Below are 15842 nucleotides of genomic sequence, written 5' to 3'. Positions count from 1 at the left end.
AACCCTACCGGTCCAAACAGGTCGCAAACCTGCGATCCCGGAATGGGAGACGCTCAACAAGGAGGCGAAAGATCGCTGGATCACCTCTTGAGATCTGAGGAATGAGGTTTACATGATCCCCAGCTGGTTTTCCTTACATTACATTATTATGTCCAAAACATCATTTACTCATTTTAGACCTACTGAAAAGGCTTTTATTAGCCTACTTATAATGTCCAAGACATTGAAATTAATATTAAATGCTACTTTTGTGCTGTTATTAGCTTTTTTCTCACCTATTTACTGGTTTAAAAATCTTAAATTGATCCATCTCCACGTGCTGGTGAAAAAGCAATCTGCATCTATCGAATCTGCTATTTGCAATCTATTGCTTTTGCTGCAGTACCCGGAATTTTAACAGCCGAATTTCAGCCACTGAATTTACGTAAGCGAATTTTTTAACTCAAATAAAATGAACTGAAACTTGTGTTTTGAATATTATACTTTGCTTTTTTTTTTTTTATTAATATTTTGAAAGTGAAATCTGAAGGTTGAAGATGAAGTATTAAATTTAAGGATAAAATTGTGTTTTGAATTGAAATATTAACAGCTTAAGTAAACAGCTGTGTGAAATTTCAGGACCTAAATTCAAGTCACTAAAACACATGCAGTTGTTAATCCAGTGTATTATTATTTTTTAGTTAGAGCTATTTGACAAGCTTTTTATTTCAATACTTTTGGCATTGATTTTGTTTCATATAACAGCATATTTAGATTTTTGGATGAACCCTTACAATTAAAACCAAACCAGAAACTAGAACTGGTAAGTGAGGGTAGAATGTAGAAACTAAAAAACCCTAATGTCGAAGTACATAAGTGGTTGTCATTTTACAAGAACAGTGCTTCACATCTAATATTAATACCCAAAACCTCTATGTAAAGTATCTCCTCATCAAATATTGCACGCTAAAATATCCTTCAAACTATTCTCATCATTCCAAGTAACTCAGCATATGGCTTGCATTGTGATGCAGTTTGTGCTGTCATTCATATATAAAATATCCTAAAACACAGACTAAACTTGTCTTTTCAGTGCAACTATCAGGTTTAACATTGGCCTGCTATGTGCACAAATGTAAACATCGCCGTTCGTCCTTCATTTCTTTTTTGGCACATGAATGGATTATCATCACCCAGACAGAAAAACTATTACTGTAAAAAAACAATGAACAAGCAGCGATTTTGGAAAACAAAACACTACTGTACAAAGAGAGGAGACTCCTACTGTTTAGGCCATATAACCTAAAGCAGTTTATGGGTGTGTGCTTGTACCCAGTCTAATAAGGTTTACTGGCACATACAAGGCATATGGAACATACACAAAGAAACTCAGGCACGCTGAACCTACTCGGATGCATTATATAAACTGGCGAAAAAGAAGAGAGTATGGATAGCTCCAGCAGTGTTATGCTTCACATTGTCAGTCGACTCGATACTGGATTATTTTGTATAACATGTCTCTAAGGGTAGCTGGTTGAGAAATGCCCTGAGTTTCACACTGATGGTCCTTTAGAGGCCAGTTTTGGGTGAATGGCATATTAAGAAGACAGAGAGCCTCTGATTGGCAGATTCATGTGTCAATCATGTTTTTGGCCTCGACGAACACCCCTTCATTCCCAATCTGAAGAACCTGTATTGAGCTGAGCCTCTCACGTTCTCAGCTTGAGAATGATGGTCGCCAACATGAGGAAGAATGTGTTCCAGCCAAGGGTGACTGCAAAGCCTCGCCAAACCATCATGCGGGACAAACCCCATCCTGAATTAGAAATCAGAGAGTCAAAAGAGGAGCAGAGTCATGACAGATTGGAAATCAGTGTAGGCTCAATTCAAATCTGTTTATTTTACATGTGAAAGAAAGAATATTCTTCTTTTAAGGTGAGTATAAAATCTGTAAGTAAAGAGTAAACAGTTTGGCTTTTCAGGGTGTTAAATAAATTGTAATTTCATGAAGAGTGAAACTATGACAATAATTTTCAACAATTTTCTATACAGAACGTTCAGGCATACTTTTATACATTTACATTTAATTGGGACTACTGTAGATATTTTATTTAAAAATGAAATAATTCATATAATATAATATAAATATAATATATATTCTTTTGTTAAAATAAGCATTAATTGAAAAATACACATTTAAATAAAATGTTTACATTTTAAAATTTAAATAATCAAAATTTTTGAAAGTTTATTTTTTTATCATTTTATTTATTTATTTTCATTTTAATTTTACAAGTAATTAGCTTCCAAGAAACCAGTTTTTATTTTTCATTAGGGACCGAGCAGTAAATGAATGTGCATAGGCTCTATTGGAAATGCTCCGTTTATTTAAATGTTGTATTCTAAGATACAATTAATACTTATTTTATTTTAAGTTTTCTATATTTAATCAATTTATTTTTATTTATTTGAATTTAGAATAACAACAATCTCTCAGAATGATGTCATTATGATACCATAACCATAACCCAAAGCACTGCTGCAGATTAATGAAGGGAAAAGCCCTGTTTGTGTACAGTCTGCACATTTCCAGTCTCAGCTCTGATCTCCCCTCACCAGACAATCAGCCTCAGTGGGTATGAACTTGAACTTGAGCTATGTGTATGTGTGTGTATGTGTGTGTGTGTTTCTCTGAGTCTCTGAGCAGAGCAGGCAGGTACACAGTAGTGTGGTCGTGTGTTTAATTTAGGAATGGAGGCAGACGCTCCTCCTGCTCTGTGAATAATTGAGACGTGAGAGTGTCGGGTGTCCTAAAGTCTACTGTAACCCAAGATGTTTGTAGCACAGGGAAAATGTTAGATGAGTGGGACTTCAGAGGAGATTACTGAGTGCTTGTGTGGACTGAAGAGACGTTAGACTTGTGAGGTTTGCTGGTAGGAGATTAGCTTTGAGGTTCGTGATACTAGAAACAAGATTATAGACACACCATTTCCATGAATTGTGAAAGGTGAGAAGACTGCACCGGTACCAAACACTGCAACTGTAAACAACATCTACCATCTGGACGTTTACATGCACACATTTGAGTTTATGGCTCATTTTATTTTTATACAGCCTTATGTTGGGATGCCGAAAGTAAATGTGCTTCAGTATCAAGTCAATAGCACGGAGTACAAGCTTAAAAAGTGACAACTATATTCTAAATATGCCTTATGTCAATAATATTAACCAAACAACAAAAGATAATGCTTCATTCTAGAGTCTTTATGCATGTGAAAATCATGAAAATCTCTAAATATAATACCGTTTATTAGAACTAAATAAATCTGAATCTTTTTATTCTAATAAATAAAACATTTACATATTTTTTTAATTTATTTGACATATTTTAGCAAAATAGAATAAATATATATATATTTAATAAATGTATGTGTTAGATAATTATATATTATATACTATTATACAAATAAATTCTAAAATTATTAGCTATATAATTAAGAAATAAGTCTAGTATATTGCATATTTTATTTTGATGCAGTTTAAATGTAAATTAATATATTCTTTTAAAATACTTTTTACATATAAATAAATATTTATTTAAAGTAGTGCTGCCAAAATATAAATATAATTAAATCGCATTATATTGACCATTTCAATGTGGTCATGTCATTGGCCTATGAACATTTCCTGCTTGTCAAGTAATTTTATAACTGTAACAAGAGGAAATTCAATCATAACTAAATGTTAAAACAGCTGTCATAACATTATTTATCTATATGTGGACCTTTTTGGATTGTCAGAAGCTATGGAAAATAAAAATGGAAAACAGGAAATATGTTAGGGCCATTGTTATTATTTACATCCCTCCAAATGGTCTATAGATGTATGATCATAGATGTATAAGTGGCAATACTGTACCTCTGTACATGATACAGCGCAGGGCTTCAGATGCATATGTCTGTGGCAGGATGAGACTCAAATATCGCAGAGGATACGGGATACACTCAACCGGCCAGATAACACCTACAGCAATTAGACAGAGATGCAGACAGATGACTACTTTCATTAAGACAAAACTTATCTCGAACACCTTCTAGGTCTATATTTTAGTAGTTACTAGTGTGTCCGTGTTGCTTGAGCAGAAAAACTACAAATTAGTTGATGTGAATTATGAGAATTAAGTGGGATCAGGACCTCAGAACGTCCCTCCATTTCTTTAGAGTGCTTAAATACAGTATATTTACTTTCTATTGTTATCTAATCGTCAATCATTATTCACTCTGTTTATTCCGTTCCACTATCAATCAATCAATCAATTCACATCACATCCTTTAATGTACTGGATACACCCAAATATTTTACCCTTGAATACCCCTGATAATATTCATTTGATTGTACCATTTTGAGATATAGGGAGAAATGATAAACAATCTTAAAGGCATAGTTCACCCACCCAAAAAAGAGAAAACCCTGTCATTATTTACTCAATATCCACTTGTTCCAAATCTGTTTGCATTTCTTTCTTCTGTTAAACACAAAAGAGGAAATGCTGAAGAATGCTAAAAACTGGTAGCAATTGATTTCTATAGATTTTTTTCATACCATAGATGTTAACACCTACTGGTTTCCAACAGTCTTCATTCACTCATTCATTTTCATTCAGCTTAGTCTCTTTATTCATCAGGGGTCACCATGGCGGGATGAACCGTCAACTTATCCAGCATATGTTTTAACAAAGACTATAGAATACACAAGACATGTCACTCATATAGTTTTGAACGGGGAAAAGTGTAACGGTCAATATGGCAAATGAAGCCCCACCTACAAGCACAGAAGCCAATCATCGATTGCTATGGACTGACGTTTTTCCAGGGGGAAGCTCGGATCAGACATGTGCTTTTACCACAGTTTGGTGGACAACAAACACACTGGGAATCACAGCGAATACTTGCTTCACAGACATAAGACATATATCCACATGAAGCTTGAAATCTGTACTTTTAAATGAACCAAGTGCACTTGAAAAGAAATGTTTTCTGGTTTTGTAATCTGTATGAAACGAACACGAGGTAAAGTCCATCCTGTCAAACGCACATCACATGACAGAAACTACTCAAACCCGCACAAACTTTTAAACAAAGAGTTGCTGTGATTTCTGGAGGAGATTCGCCATAAAGACCAAGTTGTGGATTACTACAGAAGACCAGCATGATCAGACGATCATTATCCAAAGGATGATAATGTGTAACACTGCCATAAATGAGGTTGGTGTCGTGATCTCATTCCTTTCCAGTGCGCAAGTGCATTAGCTTGGGCACACTGAAAAAATGCAGATTTTGTTTGATTCTGACGTTTAGAACCGATACTTATGATACAGTTGTTGCTTAATTTTATTGGTGGTTCCAAATATGTAATGTAATCGTAAGCTTGGTTAACAGTTTGGGAGAATTTGATGTTTTCCCATTCAGACAGAATGCCCGAGCATACTGCACGAAAGATGTTTCAAAGATGGTCGCCGAGTGAAATCACTTGCCTTAAAGGGACTTTGGTTTTAAGCAGTGGATGCCCTGCCAGCTGCAACCCAGTACTGGGAAACACCCATATACTTTCACTTTCACACACATCCACTACAAGCCACTTTAGTTTATTCAATTCACCTATAGCGCATGTCTTTGGACTGTGGGGAAAACAGGAGCACATGGAGGAAACCCACGCCAACATGTGGCGAACATGCAAACTCCACACAGAAATGCCAACTGGTTCAGCTGGTACTCGATCCAGTGACCTTATTGCTGTAAGGCAACATTGCTAACCACTGAGCCACTGTGTTGCTCCAAAAGTCTTCCAAATATCTTATTTAGTGTTCAACAGAAGAAAGACAGTGATTGGTACATTTTCAATTCTGGGGTGAACTATCACTTGTTGCATCAGTTCTGGTGTAAAGGTTTTAAAGGACTTAAAAATAAAATGTCAGTAAAAGGCCACAGGATAACATGATTCATGGGTAAGATGTACCGCTTAGAATGAGATTGGGGTAGAAGACTCCAAGAGCCGCCTGATTGGCCGACTGCTCATCATCGATAGCAGAAGATATGACCAGACCAAAGGAGATCCCAGTGACTCCCTGCAGCACAATCAGTGAGATCACCAGAGCCAGAGAGCCTTCATTAGGAATCTGCAACACACAGACAAAGACACAATAAACATGCTAACAACAATCATGACAGAAAGATCATATAAAAACTGTATTCATTTTTCTAATGCTCCTACAAAATGCACAATGTTTAATGACATTTTTCAGGTTTGAGATAAAATGTTGATAATATATTCAATTCAATTCATCTTTATTTCTATAGCGTGTTTACAATTTAGATTGTGTCAAAGCTGTTTAACATAGAACTTCTAATAAAGTAATACAATTTCAGAGTTAAAGTTCAGTTCAGAGTGGTTCAAAATTCACTGCTGAAAGTCCAAACACTGAAGAGCAAATCCATCGATGCGCAGCTCCACAAGTCCCAATCCAAGCAAGCCAGTGACGAAGGAAAAAAAAACTTCCCCAACTGACGAAGTGAAGGGAAAAAAACCTTGAAAAGAAACCAGGCTCAGTTGGACACGACCATTTCTCCTCTGGCCAAACTTCCTGTGTGGAGCTGCAGTTTCGGCACTAGAGGCTGGAGAACGCTGGATATTTATCATGGAGAACTGCAGGTGTGATGTGGGCTATTAAATCATAATACAAAGGGAATACTGCTAATGCTATATGGACTTTAATTCTCCAACCCATGCCCATTTAATATTATTTTCTGTGATTAAAAAACAAAACTTTGTTCCATTATGATTTACAGGAGACATCCACTAAAATGTCAATCAGTTTATACACTGGCCATTATTTGCTAATATATTAGAAGACTGCATTTTGGGATCACAGTACAACCCCAAAATACAAATCACTTGTTTACCATTTGTATCATTTGTCAGCATGGTAATTTTTTATCATTTAAAAAAAAAAGAAAATTGTGTATGTTCACTTGTATTATTAATGAATGAATAAATGACTGAATGAATTATTAATAATAACAATACAACAACAATACATATTTAAATATAATGACAGGCCAGAATGAGTATGTAGTACGCTACTGGTCAAAAGTTTGGGCTCAGTGCGATTTTTAAATGTTTTAAAATAAGCTTCTCCTGCTCACCAAGGCTGCATTTATTTAATCAAAAATACAGTACAAAATGTAAAAATGTTAAATGTCATTGCACTATAAAATAACTGTGCAAAAGTAGTTTAATTTTAATAATTTAAGTTTCAATCATTTAATTTTAATCATTTATTCCAGTGATTTTAGTTATGAATTTTCAGCTTATTACTCCAGTCTTCAGAGTCACAAGACCCTTTAGAAATCACTCTGATATTATTATTATTATTATTATTATTATTAATGGTAATAGTAATAAAAGCAATAGTGCATGGAGTAATAGATAAATTTGAAACTACATACAATATGAAAGCAGTTATTTACAATTTTAATAAATATTTAACAATTACAACATATTACATTACCAAATCTACTTTTAGTTAACAGATTAGTCGGCGCCAATAGCAGAGTTGTTAAGTGCGGCGATATATAGCACCAAGGTGTTCACGGCAACCTGAATTCAATTCCCGGCTCGAGGCCCTATGCCGATCCTTCCCCTCTCTCTGTTCCCAATGCTTTCCTGTCTGTCCTTCACTGTCCTATTACATTAAAGGAGAAAAACCCCTAAAAAATATTATAAAAAATATTCACAGATTGAATAAAACAGGCCATCAAAATAAAGCATTACTTTGTGTTTTCACATAAAATTAATGTGATGGAAAAAATATCATCTGGTTGATATATTTCACACATTTATTTCAGTCTGTAGTGCTCATACCTGTACATTTCCTGTAAAAATATATTTCAATCCCTATGCTGTGTACGGTCAAATATACCATTTTAGCATTATGTTGCAAAAACAATACATATGTGTAATATTTAACAATAGGTTGCTGATTTAGTCTGATTCAATCTAATTCAGTCATCACGGAATGCTGGCATAACACAAGTGCAGAAACCTTAAGCAAGTGTAAAGTGTATGTTTTGTAAAGCTCACAGCTCTTAAAGTCTGATTACGTAGCACAAGTCAGCGCATTACAGAAATAGAATCTGTAATCTACAGTCAGCTCTGTTACCAAAGCAATCCCTTTGTTGCTCTGGTGGTCAAGAACAAATCACCAGCAGCGAAGCCACAAATTATTTATGAATAAAAATATTTATATGGCTCAGTCTCAGGGCTGTTTCTAAAATTTACAGAGCTCATGACAATTCACAGAGCTCAAATCCTCCTGATGAAACCCTGCACCAACCTGACATGCTTATGAATGTCAGTGTGAGCAGATCTTAGAGAGAGCCTCTAAGGTCAACACATCTGGAAGGAGCTAGACTTTTAATGCATTTCAAAGATTTAACCATGTATGCAGTCTAGATATTGATACACACACACACATTAATACTTAAGCAGGAATGTATTATCTACAATTTATTACAAAAGAAAAAGTTTATTTTCTATTTTAAATAACTAGTTTTTTTACTTGCTATTAATAAGAGGCATTTCATGTCCCATGTTCTATCTCCAGGTTGGAGGAAAGTTTTTACCCCAGGTGGAGGAGTTCAAGTATCTTGGGGTTTTGTTCACAAGTGAGGGAAGGATGGAATGTGAGATTGACAGGCGGATTGGTGGAGCAACAGCAGTAATGCGGTCAATGTAACGATCCGTTGTGGTGAAGAAGGAGCTGAGCCGAAAGGCAAAGCTCTCGATTTACCGGTCAATCTACGTTCCTACTCTCACCTATGGTCATGAGCTTTGGGTCATGACCGAAAGGAAAAGATCTCAGATACAAGCGGCCAAAATTAGTTTCCTTTGCAGGGTGGCAGGACGCACCGTTATAGATAGGGTGAGGAGCTCTGTCACCTGGGAGGAGCTCGGAGTAGAGCCGCTGCTCCTTCACATTGAGAGAAGTCAGCTGAGGTGGCTCGGGCATCTCTTTCAGATGCCTCCTGGACGCCTACCTAGGGAGGTGTTCCAGGCATGTCCCACTGGGAGGAGGCCTCGGGGACGACCCAGGACAGAACTATGTCCCTCAGCTGGCCTGGGAACACCTTGGGATCCCCCCAGAGGAGCTGGAGGAAGTGTCTGGGGAGAGGAAAGTCTGGGGTTCTCTCCTAAAGCAGGTCGCACACCAGAAGCACCGCTCGATGACGTGCAGTGTTGCGACATGAAGCGGCATGCATTTTAGAATTCTGAACATATGTTTCTATCAGGGTACATACACTGGCACCGCAAGTCTGCGGCCTTTCACAGCGGCCAGCCACGACTCAGGACACTGTTCATATTTCTGCCGCACCACAGAGCGCCATCTGAAAATATAAATATCATGCGAATGTGCACGTCTGGTGTGCGATACTTTCAACTGTCATGTGCGCGCCGTGTCACGGTGTGTGACCTGCTGCCCTCACAACCCGGCCCCGGAAAAGCGGATGAAAATGAATGAATGTATTAGAGAATCCTAGAAGAAAAACTTTTATGGTTTCCACAAAAAGATATGCTACGCTAATAACTACTAATGCTAATTTGAAGAAATTGCTTTCTGAGAAGAAAATCAGCAACAATAATTTCATTTATTCTCAGAATGATGTTGAAAATTCAGCCTTGGCATCATAATGGGGTATATGCTGAAGCATGCTAATAGGACTTTTAATTTGCCAGTAACCTGGGTTAATCGTTTCCGGTGAATTGTATGCCAATGCAAAATCGGTGTGTTTAAGGTCTGTTTTTCTTTAAAAATCAGCAATCTCCACTGGCTAAGTGATATCCGATATAAAGTGGGTCTCAGATTGTACAAGAAGCACTGCATTAAATAACATTTTTCCCCGCCATGTCTTTATAATATGAGCATTTATTTTACCCCAGTATATTCAATGGAGCTTCTGCGCTAGCCTGCCGATTCTGACGAGCACGTGCGAGCAAACAGCTTTTGTCTTGTTTTATGCTTGAGCAACTGAATGAATGCCAAAGTCTGTTTAACTGATTGTATTTAAATTACATTACAGCATCGATGCTATAAAAGGAACCTTATAAAATGGAAAAAAACCTCACAATAACAGGTCACCGGAAGTTTATCAGTATGGGAAAAGCACTAGCTCGGCATATACCCTATTATATATTATACTATTAGAGTGTATTATACTTAAAAAATATTAAAATATTATATTTTAGAATAAAAGTCTTTTTAAAATAGCAATATTTCACAATAGTACTGCATTTTCAATTGAATGTATCTTTGGTAAGTATTTTTGTTAAATTTTTTGTTATCAAACAAAACATGGAATATTCTGTTAAAATAATCCTTCTAAAACTTAAGATGTGATAATCTGATTGGCTCTTTAACTTGGTAGATTTGGCTTTAGACTGCTTTGGTCTTGTGTAAATCCGCTACTGCAGACCTCACAGTAGGTCTCTCTGATATTATGTCTCCCAAGTGTAGACTCGATGGAAGGCAAACGCTGTGGGTGGCTTTTGAGAAGGATTTTTGATGTGTATGATTAGTATAAAATGTAATTACCCTTCCACCTATAAATAGAAATAAACATTACAAACATAGATTCAACATTAGCTCTGTTTTATGTTGTAGACACTCACATACAGATCTTGAACCTTGAGACACACATTTAAAGTATTAATGAGAGATAAACAAGCAGCTGACAATCACACACAGACACACTCACGTTGAAGACCAGCAGGGTGAAGATCAGCAGAAGGATGATCTGAACACTGATGACAAACAGCTGTGAGAAGAGGTGTGCGAGCATGGTCTCCAGAGAACTTACACCTTCAGAGAAACACACATACATCTATCAAACACATGAATGAAATGCCAACACGATCACACAGGAAAACAAAACTAACCACCTGCAAATCAAGCGAATAAGCACTCCATTTCGAGTCAAAGTGGGCCGTTGCTAAACAGTTATATTTATTTGGTAAAACATGTCTTCTAGCTTACTATGTTATGTTAGAAATAACATAATTATGCTAACATTATTAGCTAATTAGTAATTATTTTTATCAGTAATTATAATTATTAAAAAATGCAGGCTCCCACACAGTTCCTTCATGTTGTTCTAACACAAATCGATTAAGTTAACTTAATCGTTTTTACAAATTTAAGTTTATTGAACATAAAACAAGTTGTTTTATCAAGTTGTACAACAAAAAACTTGAGAATTGTGTGGTCTCATTTTAAATAAGTAGTTTGTTCAAGCATGTAAGATTTTTTCTATTAAAATATCCAAACAACAATAGTAAAACATTGTTATTAATTTTGAAATAAGCAAATTTAACTAGTGACATGATCCATGTCCTGTGTCACCTAGTGTTGCCAGATGTAGCTGACGTTTTCCAGCCCAAAAGCTGTCCAAAACCCACCCAAATGCACAAAAAAAAAACTCACCCAAAATATTAGATTCATATTTTATTCAATTTTAAATTATTTTTAATTTAATTGTCAGACTTTTTTTAACCATACAGCAACTAAAAAAAGCAGTCACAGAAGCACATTTACAATTACAACATAACTGGATCACATCACAGCACTGCACTTATTGTTTTGTAGATTACACTACCTATTAGCCCATATATTGCAGATTTATTTGTTTAAAGTTGATATTTAAATACTTTATGAATTTTTTGCATTAAATATCCTGTTAAATTAAAATAAATTATTTTAGATGTTCGTTTAAGTCTGTTAGTTTTAAGCATATCAATTAACTCGTGAGTTCCAATGTGTCACTAGTAAATCTGGTGAGCCTAAAAATAATTCATTTGGAAACTCACAAAACGATGACTTGTTTGACAACAGAAGCAGGACACAGGAGTTTCAGCTTCCACAGCATCTCCATGGATTCCTAGTATGTATTCCGGTAGATGCATAATGGCGTAAACGCATGAATTCATTCCATTTGGCGATTTAACTTCTTTTAAACATAATTAGGTGCTGCTATGTTTATTCTTGTTGTCATTTGTGGGAAAAATAATCTATAAAAGTTGTATGATAAACTGCTGTGAGTTAAATGGCAGGCGCTATGTGATGCACGTGCATGCGAATGGGAGTCAGATTTGCCCGCGGAGTCAGATTTTGATACAACTTACCTTCACCTGCTTGCGGGTGGGCTAACACAGTTTGACCGCATTGGTCACTACCAACTGAACGGAGTAAGAGCTCACAGTTATGTTTTGGTAAAAAACTATTGGATTGGAAATTTGTGTTTTAAAACCATACAAATTTGGTCAACCCACCTAAGCCATTTTTAACCTGCACAATCAAATTTAAAACCTCCCAATCTGGCAACACTGGTGTCACCATCTAAATAACATCACACCCTCGTTTTCCATTTTGGTTTTATAGAAAACAGGAAAACACCAAACACGCTTTGATATGTTGTGCATTTCACAAGACTGCAAGGAGAGGATTTTAACAGAACCCTAAAATATATTTAGTATGATAAATACAGATGATTTAGATTATTAGTGTGCATTTGTTTGAACTGAAAATCTAATGAAAAGCTGACCTGCAAAATTATGTCATCAAAACCATAGTTTCATATTGGCAGAAGTAAAAGTCTGTAAGTTTTAACTCCATATATCCTCTAAATGGGAATTTTGTTATTGCTTTGGAATGTATTTCCTTAAAGGCAAACATATTCACAATAAACACTACAATGTTGATTTCATGGGGACTTAAAACCTGTTTCTGGCTTCTGATGATGTATGTGATCAGCTCCCCCTGTTGGTAAAACTCTATAATTGCTCATTTATGAATTTGTGAAGAAAATATATGGGCTGATTTCAATAAAAATAAATTGTGTCCACTTATTCTAATTACAAGCACAAACAAACACACAAATTGGGCTACACATATTTGTGTAAACTGGCTAAATTGCTCATTCAAGTAAGATTAACGTATCTTTGTGAGTTTGCAGAGCACCTCCTTTAAATGTGTCTACTTATTTGCCTAATTTGTCGGTAGTCATGGCATGACACAATGTCAAATACTCCATTCAAAAGCCATTCAAATACTCCATTCAACTGTATAGTGATTCATGTGAAATGATGGGTATCTGGTGGATATGAGCTGTCTCACCTGCCACCCAACACCTGTCTAGCAGACCCTCCTTCCTCTCTAGCACAAAAGACAGAGCGGTCAACCCCACTGCCAGATAAAACGTAATGCTAAAAGGTGAAAGAAAAGCAGAGACAGTTCCATCATGTATTTAGACACTGTAGTAACACTTGTCTGTGGTTGTAAGGGTGCGTATGTACACAGATGTGAGAATAGTTTTATTTACGCAAGTGAATATGCATGCGTGCTTACCTCAAAACCGCTCCTGGCGTAACAAATGTTGTGAAATCTGTGTTCTTACTGCCATATATAGGTTCTTCAAACTAGAAAGTAACAAAAATAAAAAGGAAAGAATAAATATGAGGATAAAATAGTAATCCGCTTGATGTATGGAATGCTGTTTCTGGGTCCAAGCCGCTAAAATTCGTTGACGCCTTTTAAGTCATATAACACTTTAAAGTGATTTTTTTTATGGAATCATTGTGTACACAACAGTCTCTTGCTGCATCACAGACATCAATATTTTAACAATTTATATAAAAAATGTTTCACTTTCTGGCCATCTGATATTAGACATTATTATATATATTGCAAAAATGATTTTCAAAAGTACTACAGCGCTTTGTAAACGTTTATTATTACCAGAGTGATTGGATCCGGAAGCCAACAGAAACTGCTTTGTGTGACATCAGACTTAACAAGCGGATAAAATAAGAAAAATAAGACTTTATACCACACACTGCTGCTGTACTCACTTTTATAGGAACAGCCACCATGTATGACATACTCCCCAGCCTTTTCTCCATAAAAGCCTTTCAGAAAAAAACATTTGAAGTGTTGAATGATGGGTAAAAAGCTTAAATGTATATTTTAAAAATAATTTACTCACCTCAAAGGCCTGATGGAGTTTTTTCTGTAGCATTAGGGCAATCTGTCGGTCTGAAATGTTGAAATGTGTTGTAATGAAAGTTGTAAATACAGTTGAAGTCAGAATTATTGGCCCCCCTAAATTATTAGCCCCCCTGTTTATTTTTTCCCCAATTTCTGTTTAACGGAGAGAAGACTTTCTCAACACATTTCTAAACATAATAGTTTTAATAACTCATTTCTAATAACTGATTTATTTTATCTTTGCCATGATGACAGTAAATAATATTTGACTAGATATTTTTCAATACACTTCTATACAGCTTAAAGTGACATTTAAAGGCTTAACTAGGTTAATTAGGTTAACTAGGCAGGTTAGGGTAATTAGGTATGTTATTGTATAATGATGGTTTGTTCTGTAGACTATCGAAAAAATATAGCTTAAAGGGGCTAATAATTTTGACCATAAAATAGTTTTTAAAAAATTAAAAACTGCTTTTATTCTAGCCGAAATAAAACAAATAAGACTTTCTCCAGAAGAAAAAATATTACCGGAAATACTGTGAAAATTTCCTTGCTCTGTTAAACATAATTTGGGAAATATTTAAAAAAGAAACAAATTCAAACTTCGAAAATTCTGATTTCAACTGTACAATCAAATATGCTTTAGCTTAATATTCATGCCTAACTTAATAAATTAGAAGCATGAAAAACAAGAAAGATACATGCTAAATTTAATGCTGATCAGTTTTATGTAAACATTCAGCCTCATAAATTAACCTATATGCAAAGTCTGCAAACATTTCCCTATTAGGAAAAAAGTTGCTAGCTTGAAACACCATTAAAAAAATAGAAAGCAGTGTTGTCACAAGGCTAAAATGGTGCCCTCATGTGGCAGCAATGTGAGATAACAAATTTTAAAGCTATGTAATAGTCATTGGACTAAAAATGAATAAGACCCACTTGTCAGATCCAGCCAAGCATGTACAGATCCTCCTTCAACCACTTCTCTGGACACTCGTGGCTGCAACATCCTGCACATTAAACATTGGTAACACTTTATTCATTGTGTCCTTGTTAAACATTCCATGCACTTAATATATTAAATCACAATAAATAATGCATTCGAACATGTAACTAACCCTAAATCTAACCCTCGTCCTACCATAAATGTATATTTCCACAGTAAAAAGAACATTAAATTAACATCTTTTTACACATTTATAATTCCAAACAGCTGCTATATGTATTCAAACCATAAAAAAGCAAAACAGGTTGTGTGTTTGCGTGTGTGATATTGAAAAGGCTCCAGTCATGACAGAGATCTACAAAACATGTCAGATGGACAGACTGACAGACAGGACAGACCTGCTTTTCTCTGCTTAAAAACACAGTGATTCACTCCTGTAGCCTCTCCCAACACTCTGTTATAGACAGTCACAAGACATGTCACCTTGTTTACGCACATCCTTGCATTTTTAGGCTAAAGGGAAAACACCTCAGCTGATGATGCAATGACTAACTAAGACCTGATGTTTCATGCCAAATGGAAAAAAGTTCATAATTACTGATTGTTTTTTATTAATCACACTGACTTCTATTTGAGTGTACAAACATGTGGGGTTGGTGTGTGAGTGTGTTGACTTGCTTGAGTGTTTTTAACTATTGAGGCAGGTGTTTGTGTGCGGTGTGAGATATTTGATCAGCTGGGGAAAGTGAACCTTAAAGTTAATAGGATGGATGATTAAATTTGCATGTAAGATCAACAGTGACGCATTAAGAAGCATAGCAA

At 35.6% G+C, this 15842-nt stretch overlaps 1 protein-coding gene across 2 annotated transcripts in view; it reads right to left on the bottom strand.

Annotated features, from left to right (window-relative positions):
• Nucleotides 1-509: 509 nt before the first annotated feature.
• abch1 (ATP-binding cassette, sub-family H, member 1) overlaps nucleotides 510-15842 on the bottom strand; it is a 32936-nt gene continuing 17603 nt past the window's right edge. The window contains exons 12-20 of one of the 2 annotated variants that reach the window (XM_056477000.1): nucleotides 15014-15084; nucleotides 14073-14122; nucleotides 13939-13995; nucleotides 13436-13506; nucleotides 13205-13293; nucleotides 10791-10894; nucleotides 5995-6154; nucleotides 3898-4002; nucleotides 510-1795 (exon numbers count right to left, since the gene is read on the bottom strand). In XM_056477000.1, the coding sequence (XP_056332975.1) occupies nucleotides 1689-1795; nucleotides 3898-4002; nucleotides 5995-6154; nucleotides 10791-10894; nucleotides 13205-13293; nucleotides 13436-13506; nucleotides 13939-13995; nucleotides 14073-14122; nucleotides 15014-15084 (814 nt within the window). In that variant the 3' untranslated portion in view covers nucleotides 510-1688. The remainder of the gene's footprint in view (nucleotides 1796-3897; nucleotides 4003-5994; nucleotides 6155-10790; nucleotides 10895-13204; nucleotides 13294-13435; nucleotides 13507-13938; nucleotides 13996-14072; nucleotides 14123-15013; nucleotides 15085-15842) is intronic. The other variant, XM_056477001.1, reaches the window with a different exon arrangement.

The sequence above is a fragment of the Danio aesculapii genome, chromosome 17, assembly GCF_903798145.1.
Source record: "Danio aesculapii chromosome 17, fDanAes4.1, whole genome shotgun sequence".
Lineage (NCBI taxonomy): Eukaryota > Metazoa > Chordata > Actinopteri > Cypriniformes > Danionidae > Danio > Danio aesculapii.
Note: the sequence above shows the minus strand (reverse complement) of the source record. Positions and strands in the feature narration are given on the sequence as shown.